Below are 13,192 nucleotides of genomic sequence, written 5' to 3' on the forward strand. Positions count from 1 at the left end.
GTCTTCCCGTTGTTCCATTTCGAACTCTACTGTTTAGAGCATAACGTTTCTTTCCGGACATTTAAACTAAAATAATATACTGGAGTGAAGTTATCTAGAATACTGGTGCTGCGGTGCTCAGTACATCGACTTTTAAATTTATGTTGTTAATTGTTTGTTATTGTTTCTTTCTGCTTAATGATTTGGACTTGTTGTAAATTCATATCTAATATAAAAAAAAAAAGCAATAAATCAAAAACATTTTCGTAGCCACAAAATTTGTAGTCATTATCTACTATTTTCTTTAACATTTTATAAGTAGGTAGATACGTCTCTAGTTACTTAATACGCAGTAGCAAAACGTGAAAAAGAAAACATACCATTGAGATATTTTGTTTTCATTACTTTAAATATGCAAAGATAGTGCTAAACCTGTATAGTTACAAGATTTATATTATTTTTATAAAATAGATTTTTATTATTTTTGTATATCAAAAAAAAAAAACTGAACATCTAAGTACAATAGCAAACATAGTACAGAGGGCAAATATTATTTTACGCCGGCTTATTTTTCTTGCTTCATCATCTGGAAAATAATTACTTTCAGATATTTTTATATTATTCGGGGTTTCTTCCTTTTTTCGTCGGACCATCTAGGTCATTCATGTGTTTTTTTTCCAATTAGTTTTATTTTTCATTTCTCTAGTATGGGCAAATCATCTCAAAAAAATTAATATGCAATTTACGAAATTCAGATGGAGCTTCGTTTCTTAGTTCCAGTCGAAGATAATTATCACCATTCCATTGCGTATAATATGCGTAAATTTATACAAGTAAAATATTTCTATTAGTTGTCTAGTATCCATAAATAAGCTTAGCTTAGTCTGTGACCAGAAGTTGCTGTGTAATATGTTTTATAAAAGACGGGAAATATCAAGTAATGTTTATTTATTGATTATATTCTTTTTTAATACAAATAATTCAGTACGTTATGTAGTTACAAAACGTTATTTTAATTTACAATTGACTGTATGACTTAGTTCTTTTTTTAATTAGTGTATATTTTGGTTGTATCAATATTTTGGGTGTGTGTACATCTTAAGTATGCAAAACTATACCTATCAGTAGTCTAATTATTCTATATGGAATAGTCACGTGCTTGTTACATATGTCTGAGATAATTGTTTTATGAACAATGTTGATATCAACGTAGAAAAATTATATATACCTACTCACTATGTATCCAGTCATAAGTTATGTAACTATATCAACCAACACAAACACACTTTTTTTATACTACTTAGAACGGCAAACAAGCTGACGGCCCACCTGATGGAAAGTGGTAACCGTCGCCTATAAAAAAGAGCAGTACCATGGACATAACAGAGTATACTGTTTCGCCCAATATACCCCCCAGGCGTCGCCATTCCTAAGGCCTCAGATGTTAGCCCTCTGTACCCAGTAAATGACGCCATATCCCACCCTTCAAACCGAAACACAGCCATGCAAACACAACTGCTTCACGGTTGAAACACGAATGGGACAGAGGTACCCAAGCGATCGATTTTTGTACAAAGTCTCCCTCTGGCACTTATCTTCGTTACAAAATAATAAATGTTTATGATTAGTGTTATAATAGTATCTACATTAGACTTTCACTCATTATATCTACAAATGTAATACCAACTGTTTAGTCTATGAGTTGATAAATCAGTTTGTTCATCTGTCTAGTATGAGCAAGTTGTAGATACATTCTAGATAAAGGGTTGACAATTTTTACGAATAAGACGTTTAGCATAAAACTACCTTTTTGTTCGCTACTTCGTACGTGTGAATTTCAGAAGTAAGAAAACTTATGAAATAGGCCACTCATAGATGGTGTGGCGTATTAATCACATCAGTTTTTAGAAGACAACTGTGAGAACCGTATCCGATTTGGTGCAGTAGTTTTTGCGTAATGCTGGAACTAATATATATACATACAGAGAAATGAATATATAAAAAAATATTGCCTTGGTTTCTATTTTTCTTTTAGATTTAAATTTTATGATGACCCCTCACATCAGTTTTCCTTAAAAATCTTTCATATCTAGTTTCAATTTTATTACATGTATTACTAAGATACAAATTAAAAATACTTCTCTTTATTACAATCATTCGAATTAAAACTTCACTATGATTTTATATATATTTTATTAGGTATAACTACTTTATACCCAGGACTTTGACCACGTGACCAACATTTGTTTATTGACCACTATCACAGATAATATACTTGTACCTGTATAAAATGTAATCTATGTATATTTTTATATTACAAGGGCAAAGAGATTGTTAGTAATGGGGATTAGCGGACCCAATGCTAGCAATATACCCTATCACGTCGACATCTATCATGTTGCCTCTGGAAACAATCTTGGTCAATTCTTTATAAATTTTTCACTGTGAGTTGCTTTCATCATCACCTATCATCCCCCACTGGCATCTTATTAGCGTATATCGATAGCGCAGGCAAAGTTTACCATTCCATTATCACACACAAACTATATACCACAATTGTCTTAGGCTTGAAAGGGTAAAAAAAATAACAAACAAATTTACTTTCAATTTTATTTTTTTTAAACCACTTTTATAATAATTGTAAGAAAAATAAGGATAAAGACACTTAGAATTAAAGGTAATTCAACTGGTGAGAGTACTGGCAACATGACGTAGAAAGTATGGCTTGTATATAACCTTGCCAGCTTCGGATAATTTTCATTCCCACAATAATTATTGAGCATAATGCTTGTATTTTTAATATAATATTTATACCCCAATGCAATAGTATACTAGGTTAGAAATGCTGAAGGTTTTTATTTATTTATATTTGAGGATTCTTAGGCAGGTTTATAGTGACAGTTTTGGTTTCAAGGTATTGCAGAATACCGTCTTCTCCCCTGAAACAGAAAAAAAGGTAGTTTATATTATTGATTTGATACAGTGTCTCATCACCCAATGATTCGATGAGGGTTCGATCCTCATACAATGAAATATTTATATTTATGAGTCTATTAGTATTGGTCTGGGTGTTTTCTATGTAGATATATATTTATAAAAAGTATTTAAGTACGTTTATCAGTTTTATATCATATATACCAATAATACAAGTTCTATTGAAATACATGCAAGACAAATAATATCCTTTCTAATATTATAAATGTGAAAATGAGTTTATTTCTTGGCGCTTTTACAGCTTAACCGATCACAGCAAAATTTGATATACAGATTCTATAAGGGATAAAGAAGGACATAGGCTTCGTTTTAGCCTATCACGCAGACGAAGAAGAAGCCAGTGACAATAAATAATAGACGACCCTATCAGTCTTTAGTAGCTCTTTACTTACAATTCGCGTCCAAAGCCAGATTCTTTGAATCCTCCGAATGGTGTCTGAGCAACGATATGCAAATATGTATTGATCCTGAAAAATATGTAACAGCATAAATATATTTTTCTCTTTTTTCCTCTATCCAAAGGTTGTCTGGAAGAGATTGTTTTAGTGATAAGACCGCTTTCTGTGCTTCATAAATGTAATATATATATTTGTGTTATTCTTTAAGTGGTATAATACAGAGTAAATAAATAAATATTTCATTATTAATAAAGAAATATATTACTTCACTGATGAAAAAATATTCTGTAACACTGTCATCTGCGTAGATACGCCTGAAAATAAATTATGAAAGAAATCATAATTTATTTTTTGTTTCTTTGATTTTTATTCAAGCACTCATTTCTATTATATTATATTGTTATATAGAAAAAATACAGGGATTTTATGTCAGTCTTCATTTTAAATCAGGGGTACTCAAATGGTTGTTCGTGATCTACTCGTCAACCTTTGGATCTTGACTAAAATAATTCATAATGTGAGGAAAACTATACCACGTCGAAGGCCATAAATATAGACATATTTATGCCACGATATACCCTAGATGATGATCATCGCACATACAGCCTCTCAGAGTCGATAGATCGTAGTCTAACAATATTGAGGTAGATCGCCGACAGTTCAAGTTTGATATACTTGCTTTACCGGATTGTAGTGAATATTCTATAACTGGGTTTAAAATTTTTAATAAGTAACTTACCATGTAGATCCAGCACGGGCGTACTTGGCGAAGGCAAGAGCCTTCGTAATGTCATTAGTAATGACACCAGCCCCAAGTCCGTAATTACTGTTATTAGCACGATCCAACACTTCTTCGAAAGTATCAAACTTTAATATACACTGAACTGGACCAAAGATCTGAAATTATTATTATTTTATATTTTTTTTTTATACAACTTAGAATGGCAAACAAGCTGACGGCCCACCTGATGGAAAGTGGTAACCGTCGCCTATAGACATGAGCAGTACCATGGACATAACAGAGCATTCCTACTGTTTCGCCCATGATACCCACCATGCGTTGCCATTCCTGAGGACTAAGATGTTATTCCTCTGTATCCAATAAATTCACGCCATATCCCACCCTTCAAACCGAAACACAGCCATGCAAACACAACTGCTTCACAGTTGAAACTGACGGTTGAAATGAATGGGAGTTACAATTTTTTTATCATATTTTAAATACATTTAAATACCTCTACTCTCTAAATATATAATCTATATATCTCTCTAAATAATCTACTCTAAATATAAGTACCTCTTCTCTAGCAATTTTCATATCATCTTTAACATCAGCAAATACCGTAGGTTGTACATAATATCCAATATTGCCGAAACGGTCACCACCAGCAATACATTTAGCACTACTTTTCTTCCCGGCGTCAATATAACTCATCACTTTATCGAACATATCTTTATCTATCTGTAATCATAAAAAGATGTACATACATACCATATTTGGGTATTAGTCTAAGTTACAATGTCTAAAAAAAGACCTGTTAGGCTTTATGTATAGAATATTATATACTAGATGTATCTCTTGACTTTATCCACGTGGAACAGTGTATGAAGTATTCTATGTGCTAAGTTAGGATACAATCTATTCATATACCAAACTTCACTAAATTCGTTTAATCGAATTCATTTTTTTACTCCCATTTCATAACATTTAATTTCATTCTGTTTAATTCCATTTCTTTTTATTTAATTTAAATTAATTCCGTTACATGCAAATTAAATAGAGCGGAGCACAAAATGTTATACGTACCAGGGGTCCTTGATCTACTTCTTTAAAAGGGTTCCCAACAGTTCTCTTTTTCGCTATTTCTGCAGCCTTAACAATGAATTCGTCGTAAATTCCAGATTGAACGTATATTCTTGTGCCAGCAACGCAGCATTGTCCAGCGTTAGTAAAAGTAGCATTGTGTGCAATTTTAACTGCATTTTCCACTGAATTTAAATGAAATAATATTTTATTTTGATATGCCTGTTTTATTTTCATAAGCGATAGGTATTAGAAGCTGATATAACAGATATTTTTTTTGTAAATATTGCAGAAATCTAAATAATTATAATAAAGAAAGATTGTTTTGATTGTAGTTGATTAACTCAAAAATATTTAATAGATTTCAAAAGTATTTATTTTTAATTTTGAACAAGACTTATGAGTACATAGCGTACATTAGCAGACAGATTATTATAATAAATCTAAATGTTGCAAGGGAGATTTCTTGTTGAATCATTTAACGTTCGTATGTAAAACAATATTAGATACGGATATTAATTGTAGGTTTGGTGTAAAATATGAATGTATTTATCTACAAAAAAACATGCAGATATTAATATAATCATCTCAGTTATTATCTGTTCACACCTGAACATAGGCCTCCCCCATGGACTGCCATAAGGAATGGTCCTGAGTCATTTGCAACTATTGTCTCCCTACAATGCATTTGATCTCGTAACTTTACCTGGTGTTTCTTTCTTCAATGCAGCTATGATTAACCACTGTTATTGTTAATCTATAATCAGCTACTTAATTGTAATACAAATTATTTATTATCATTAAGTGGTATGTATAATATATGTCTAGTCATCCACGATAATTTGTATAATAGAACCACTCAGATTTAAGTGTCAAACAACAGTATACAATAGGTATCTACTTACAATTAGCGTCATTGAAGACGATAAGCGGACTCTTGCCACCAAGTTCAAGGGTGACGCGTTTCAGATTCACAGCAGCAGCTGTTGACATTATAACGCGTCCCACCTTCGAAGATAAGATTTTTTTATCATACCCACATAATAAGTAACTATCTGAAGAGTTGACACTGTATTTATAGTAGACGAAACTGTAAAATAAATCTATGCATCCATTGTGTTGATACTTCTAAATGTATCAACACAATAAAGTCCATGAATATTTATATTCTTATACAACTATTTGTAATATATCTCTGAGGAAAATCGGTACTGATAGATATCATAAAAATCTTAGATACTTTAAAATGTAAAATTGTCAAATTCAATGAACTGGTTGCATAGATTTGATATAAACATCTTTTTCAAAGTGATGTGGGCCAGATCGTACCTAATGTGTTGAGTGTAAGTTATTGTAGTTCGTCCCCCCAGACATCCATAGACTGGTTTCTCAAAGCACGCGGTATACTTAAGGACCAGGTGTTTGTGTGGTATATAATATATTTATAAACAAATATTGGTTCAAATAAAAATAGAATGTTATTTTGATTCCTAAGCTATGAATATATTTTTATATTAGTTTATTTTGTATCATGGGATGATCAATTATTTGACCTAACTTGTTACTTATGTTTTAAAAGAGATCGGTACGTCATTTATTATGTTTATCGTTACTGCATAATTAATTGCTTAAGATAAAAATGACAGAAGCACAGATATTTATTTTAGGGCAGTTGACTAATAAAGAGACTGTATGCGAGGGTTGCGACTGCATACTGTCTCTCTCATTGACATTGCAGGCTTTACGAGGTCGATCAAATAGATAGTGTGGGGGGTAATATTGAAAATATTAAATTATGTTTGTACCTCGGTAGATCCTGTGAAAGCAACTTTGTCTATATCAGGATGATGAGTAATAGCAGATCCAGCAGTGTGGCCGTATCCTGGGATTACATTGACCACTCCTGGGGGAAAGCCTGCCTCTTTTATTAAAGCGGCAATAGCTAATGCAGTCAATGGTGTCTGCTCCGCGGGTTTCACTACCGTTGTACAACCTGACGTATGGTGAAATAAATTAAGTTCATTAATATCTTAAAGAATTGTTAAAAAAAATTATAAAACTAATACATACCTGCGGCTAATGCAGGTGAAATTTTCCATATCAGCAATGGAATAGGGTAGTTCCAAGGTAGAATTTGTCCGCAAACACCAACAGGCTCTTTCAATGTAAAACTCAAGACTTCGCCATCTAAAATAAAGTTACGAATTATGTACTATGAGGGTACATTTAATTATTTTGAGAGCATTCAAATTATACGAAGTACCTATATTTGACAGATTTTAAACATAAAAAGTAAGATATACTTCTTTTTTTATGAGAGGTAATACAAACGTCGGGGCAATAGTATGCTGGGTTTATATGATAGTGACTTTGATTATCAGTGATGCTTTTAAGTATCTAGCGAGACGCTGGGGATCTGTTATTGGCATTTGGAGACAATATTATACTGAATATTCTTAAGTAGTCCACGTAAAAGCAACAATGGGTCCAGAGGGAGTTTGTATAAAAGTTGTTTGCGCAGATTTTTTATTTTTTATTAAAGATACACTAACAATATGTTCACAATAATTAAACAGACTAGATATAATGCTATAAGTAAGCTTTAATGAAATGAACATATCAATCAGAGGCGTATACAATTTTCACAGATAAGTGGTAATTTATTCTAAGGTGACAATTATACAATTAGTGAACACTCAATTATTAATCTATACTATTAATAAGTTAAATAAATTGCATTAAAAAATTACAAAAGTCAAACTAATAATGTCATTAAACTAACATAGTTCTATATATGTATAATGTATGTTTACCTGCAGGAATAGTGTTGCCAAGAATTTTATCTGCTTTCCCAGCGTAGTATCTGATAACTTTAACACACCGAACAATATCAGCTTCTGCGTTTTTCACTGGTTTTCCGCAGTCTAAAGTTTCTAATTCTGCTAGATATTTAGCATCTCTTTCAATGAGATCCGCTAATTTTAAAAGAAGACGTCCTCTTTGGGACGCATCGAGGGTGCGCCATTCGGAGTAACGATGAAAAGCTTTTTTAGCTGCGATGACTGCCAGATCAACATCAGCCTTGAAAAAATTATCAAGTTAGATAAATGAACACTTTATTTACATCAAGAGATACACAAAAATAGTGACAATAGTAATAAAAAAATAAATAGTGTTTAAAAAAAAGAGCGATATATATAAAAAAATGTGTTACAGTAATGCAAAAAGGCGATATCTTAGTGAGTTGTTTGCACAACAAGCAAACCTCTGATTTTATGTTACTGCTTGAAAAAAAAAGTTTCCAAAAGCACGCGTAACGATACCGTTGTGTCTGATATATTTTGATAAATATACAACTGAAGATACAAATACAATTTATTCAATAACATTAGATAAAATTTTTCTTTATTTATATATTCTTCAGCAAAAGTCACATCTTTTAAATAGGAGACGACAATACTGTGTCGACAATGCCTATAGTGAATTCAATATCTTTTGGTGTGGTGTTACCGTTCCATATAAATTCCAAGACGCATCCTGATTTTTATGGCAGTAAGAAGCCACTAAGCGCACTAAGTATATATCAATACAAGAGCAAAAACTCAAAATAAATACTGTTTAAATGTAATTTATTATAAACTTAAATAAGTGAATAATTGATCTATTAAAAAATAATTAAAATTGAGTGTTTTGATTTACTAATCTCATTTAGAGAGTATTTTTATATTAATTTCGACTAAATTTGGTTATTAAAGTTTCTTTAAAATAGACTGACATGTCCATAATGCCTAGTCATAAGTTTACATAAATGAATTTTTGCAAATTATTATTATTGAATATATATATATATATATATATATATATATATATATATATATATATATATATATATATATATATATAATGTTATCGTTTATTAAAAAACAAAAAATCGAGAATTACCAGTCGTGACCATATATTAATTTTATACTTTGTTACGTCTTACCTTATCACCTTCAGCTACTTGGGCGATAATAGTCTCATCTTGTGGGTTAATAGTAGGGAAAGTCTTCTTGCTCACCGCATCCACCCATTCGTTGTTTATAAACAACTGTTATTGAATATTTATAAAACGGAATTAATTTAAATATTTAAGATTCGTATAGTACGAAGTATGGATAAGAAAGCCAATGTAACATTTTATCTGTGGGTAGGTAGTACAAACAAGCACATATAATAAAATTGTAATCAACGTTGTATGTACATAAGAGATACTCGTATTAATGAAAAACAGATATTAGGGGATTTAATACGTAGAAGAATAATAGAATTCAAAACAATTACTTTTAGAATCTTTGTCAGTTTATCTATATTATGTTTACTTCTTCTGAAGGTTAAACTTAAAATCTGGTGCGTTTTATCTTCATATACCGTCTAGATATGGTTTATTTCTTTGATTTTCCTACTTCGGAAATCCGTGAATAGGAATTTATAAGTAAAATCTAATATTTTAATTAATTTGTAAATTAGTTTTTTTTTATTTTTAATTTTCAAAAAAAAATGTTCAAATTAATAAAAATTTTAATTTAACTTATTTCAGATTTATATTTCTAAAAATAATAAACTACGTATATATTCGTAATATAATTACTGTATCCTTGTGATATCTACATACTCTAAATAATTTAAAATCGTTCATACCCGTATTATTATTTGACTCAAATTCATCATATAATATTTTTTTCCAATTTTAATTTGTTTAAAAAATCTATATAATTTGTGATAGAATTAATTTATAATTTATAACCCAAATATCTATAGATTGGAAAAATCATCATCAAAATCAGCAAAAATGACACGTAATATTAAAAAAGATAATTCAAAACCTCTTCAATTTTAAATAAAAATTAAATAAGTTAATAAAAATGTGGTATAGAAAATATTTCACCTACCTTAGTATATTTAATGTCCACTGCCATCTTTATTTAATTATTGCCTTGCAAATGAACTATCAGATGTCTTTCTCCTCAGTGCACTGAATGTATTATAATCAATTTCATCGAGTCAGTTAAAACGTTAGTTAATATTTCTTGAGGTGGTGGTAGGTCAAGGTATAGGTAATATCTATATTACCCACCTTTAGAAATATTAATAAAACTATAGCAGTATCTATATATTTTAGTTAAAATATTTGATATATTGTCCCAATTTCGGATATGTTAAATATGGGTTATCCATTATATGCAATTTTTTTCATGCAACTTAGAATGGCAAGCAAGCTGGCGGCCCACCTGATGGAAAGTAGTGACCGTCGCCTATATATATAACAGAGTATACTGTTTCGCCCATGATACTCCCCATGCGTTGCTATTCCTGAGAACTCAGGTGTTATTCCTCTGTACTCTGTGAATTCACTGCCATATCCCACCCTTCAAGCCTAAACTCAACTAATTCACAAACCACTTTTGTACAAAGTCTCCATCTAGTATTTTCCACCATTAACAGGGGTATCCAATATATAGATACTGGAGCGGTACCGATATTTCTCATTTATTTAATATCATATATTAGGTCCTTACATATGAAATTTGCGTTTTGTCGTACTGACCACTTTGATCTGAAATATCTTTTCTTTGGTTAAGAATCCCAAATTCAAATTTATAAATTCATTTAGCTGGTACACTTGAGTTTTGAAAACAGTTATTCATTTGTTTTGTTCCTCATTATTTTTTTCTTTGGCTTCGCTTATTACCGCACAATGGAAAACATGAAATATCGGTATATTTACGAGTATGAGTTCTACTGTGGCACCAGTGCTGCAGAAACAGCTCAAAGAATTAATGGTGTCACAAAAGAAAGCATGGTACGTTTTTGGTTTCAACGTTTCCGTTCTGGAAATTTCGACCTTCAGAACTAACCCCGTGGACGGCCAGAGACCAAAGTGGAAAATAAAGAATTAAAGGCTATAGTGGAAGTGGATCCATCACAAAGCACTTCAGAGATAGCTGCAGGCTTCGGGGTAAGTAATAAAACTGTATTAATCCACTTGAAGCAAATCGGGAAAGTAAAAATACTTGAACGATGGGTATCTCATGAATTGAGTGAATCGAACTTGCAAACACGCGTCCACTGCTGTGTTACTTTGCTCAACCAACATTTTAAATCGAATCATTACTTGTAATGAGAAGCGCATACTGTACGATAATCGGAAGCGCTCGTCGCAATTTCTGAACTCTGGAGACCCAGCCAAATCCTGTTCTAAACGAAAATTGATTTAGAAAAAGTGTGAGTGTTTGGTGGACTACCGCCGATGTCGTTCACTACAGCTTTCTAAAATCTGGCCAAACGATTACGGCAGATATCTATTGTCAGCAATTGCAAACCATGAAGGAAGAACTAGCTGCTAAAAAACCGAGATTGGTCAATCGCTCTAGGCCACTGCTGCTTCACGACAACGCAAGACCACACACTGCACAACAAACAAACCACTAAGTTAGATGAGCTACAATTGGAATGTCTGCGACATCCACCGTACTCCCCGGATCTTGCTCCAACAGATTACCATTTTTTCCGGAATTTGGACATATATAATATATTCCATATAGTTACCAAGTGTGTTTATTGATGAAAGAACATTAGAATATTCTTTTTATGATACTTAGACGGGCAAACAAGTTGACGAACTACATGAAGGAAAGTGATAGTTGTCATCTTTAAATATGATATATATTTTGGCCGTCACAGAATACATAGTGAATTACCCCTCATCCGTTACTAATCCTGAGAACTATGGTTTAATGCTTTCATACACTACATAACATCTTAGTCCTTGGGAAAGGAATTTTAAGCAATGGGGTCTAGAAGCCACATTGCTGTGTACTTTGTCAGGTCGAACTCCATGCGTTTCTCCCTGAAAACCATCATGGTAGATTTTTTAATTCATCATGTTTGCCATATATAATATTCATCTTGTTAACCTGCTTTCATTCTCACCTATTATCTCTCACTGATGTCCCGCACAGCATATACCGATAGCGCAGGTGGGGTTATTATTCCATTTTCACACAAAAAAAGTCTTCAAGATTGGCACTCTATTCTATAATATCCACGGTTTTCTTATTTACAGAGAATTTACCACTTTCCATTGAGAGAGCTCTTTATTTGTCTGCGTGAAAAACATGTATTATCTACAATATGTATGTATGTATGTACAAATTACAAAATATATTTATATTTACATCTACTTAATCTATTCTGTTCTTGTATTGTTTACCACACAAGAAACTAACTACAAACTACGAAGCATTTTTATCGTTTAATTAAAAATTATCATTTTTAAATATAATTGAAAGGTCACAAACCTCACATTGAATTGTTACAGATATTATTTCTCCTTGGTGTTATCTATAACACTAGCAAGGCAGAAATAAAAAAAATATGTTTGTATACTTTATATTTTGTATTTAGTGGAATCTTACAATGAAACCTTATAATTTTGGAGATCAATTAAAATTCGAATTTTATAAAATGGGCAATGGTTAGCTAGGCGGTTTGAGAAATTTTGAAGTCGCATAATAATTTTAAAATAATTTCCAATTTTTAAACTCGGTTTGAATAAAGTCAGACATTTTAAATCGCAACCCAGTGTGGTTAAAAAACCTCTTTATGCCATTCATAATATGATTAATTATGCATTTGCATGTAACATGACTGGGTTCAATACCCGTAGATGTCTAAGAAGGTGTAATATCTCAAAATATAGATACAGCTTAAGGAGATAATCAATAAAAAAAAATAGAGCGTGATATTTTTTAATGGATTTTAATGAAATGGTAACCCCTAACGCTACACTTGCTCACGGTTTACGCTGGCCCATCGTGATAAATACACATGCAATTAATGGTTTCCAGGGGTGACCATGTGTAGGTCGATATGACAGGGTATATTGCTAGCAATGGAACTGATAGTCCGCATTACAAACAATCCCTTTCCCCCAGCCTGTGATATGGGTAGCATATATTTATCAGCGGGCTGTAAT

The 13,192-nt window shown here is 31.7% G+C and overlaps 2 protein-coding genes across 3 annotated transcripts in view; one reads left to right on the forward strand and one right to left on the reverse strand.

The window, feature by feature from the left end:
* Positions 1–13,192, forward strand: part of LOC113512478 (lipase member H-A) — a 51,790-nt gene that overhangs the window by 22,278 nt on the left and 16,320 nt on the right. The window lies entirely within an intron of this gene.
* On the reverse strand, positions 2,576–10,251 carry LOC113512477 (aldehyde dehydrogenase X, mitochondrial-like). The gene is made up of 11 exons (XM_026896376.3): positions 10,107–10,251; positions 9,161–9,265; positions 7,989–8,256; positions 7,246–7,362; positions 6,981–7,168; positions 6,081–6,183; positions 5,179–5,360; positions 4,669–4,833; positions 4,111–4,268; positions 3,366–3,440; positions 2,576–2,918 (listed from the first exon to the last, which is right to left on the reverse strand). Exons 1-11 carry the CDS (start codon positions 10,131–10,133, stop codon positions 2,843–2,845), a joined length of 1,464 nt encoding a protein of 487 aa, XP_026752177.2. The 5' UTR covers positions 10,134–10,251; the 3' UTR covers positions 2,576–2,842.

The sequence above is a fragment of the Galleria mellonella genome, unplaced genomic scaffold (assembly GCF_026898425.1).
Source record: "Galleria mellonella isolate WM207_F2 unplaced genomic scaffold, CSIRO_AGI_GalMel_v1 utg64, whole genome shotgun sequence".
Classification (NCBI taxonomy): Eukaryota; Metazoa; Arthropoda; class Insecta; order Lepidoptera; family Pyralidae; genus Galleria; species Galleria mellonella.

Excerpts from the sequence above, each read along its gene's own strand:
- LOC113512477 (XM_026896376.3), bottom strand. The coding sequence starts at position 10,133 with ATGGCAGTGGACATTAAATATACTAAG. Across the intron at positions 8,257-9,160 it reads AAGTAGCTGAAGGTGATAAG|GCTGATGTTGATCTGGCAGT; the intron begins GTAAGACGTAAC and ends AATTTTTTCAAG. Across the intron at positions 4,834-5,178 it reads AAGTAGATCAAGGACCCCTG|ATAGATAAAGATATGTTCGA; the intron begins GTACGTATAACA and ends TTATGATTACAG.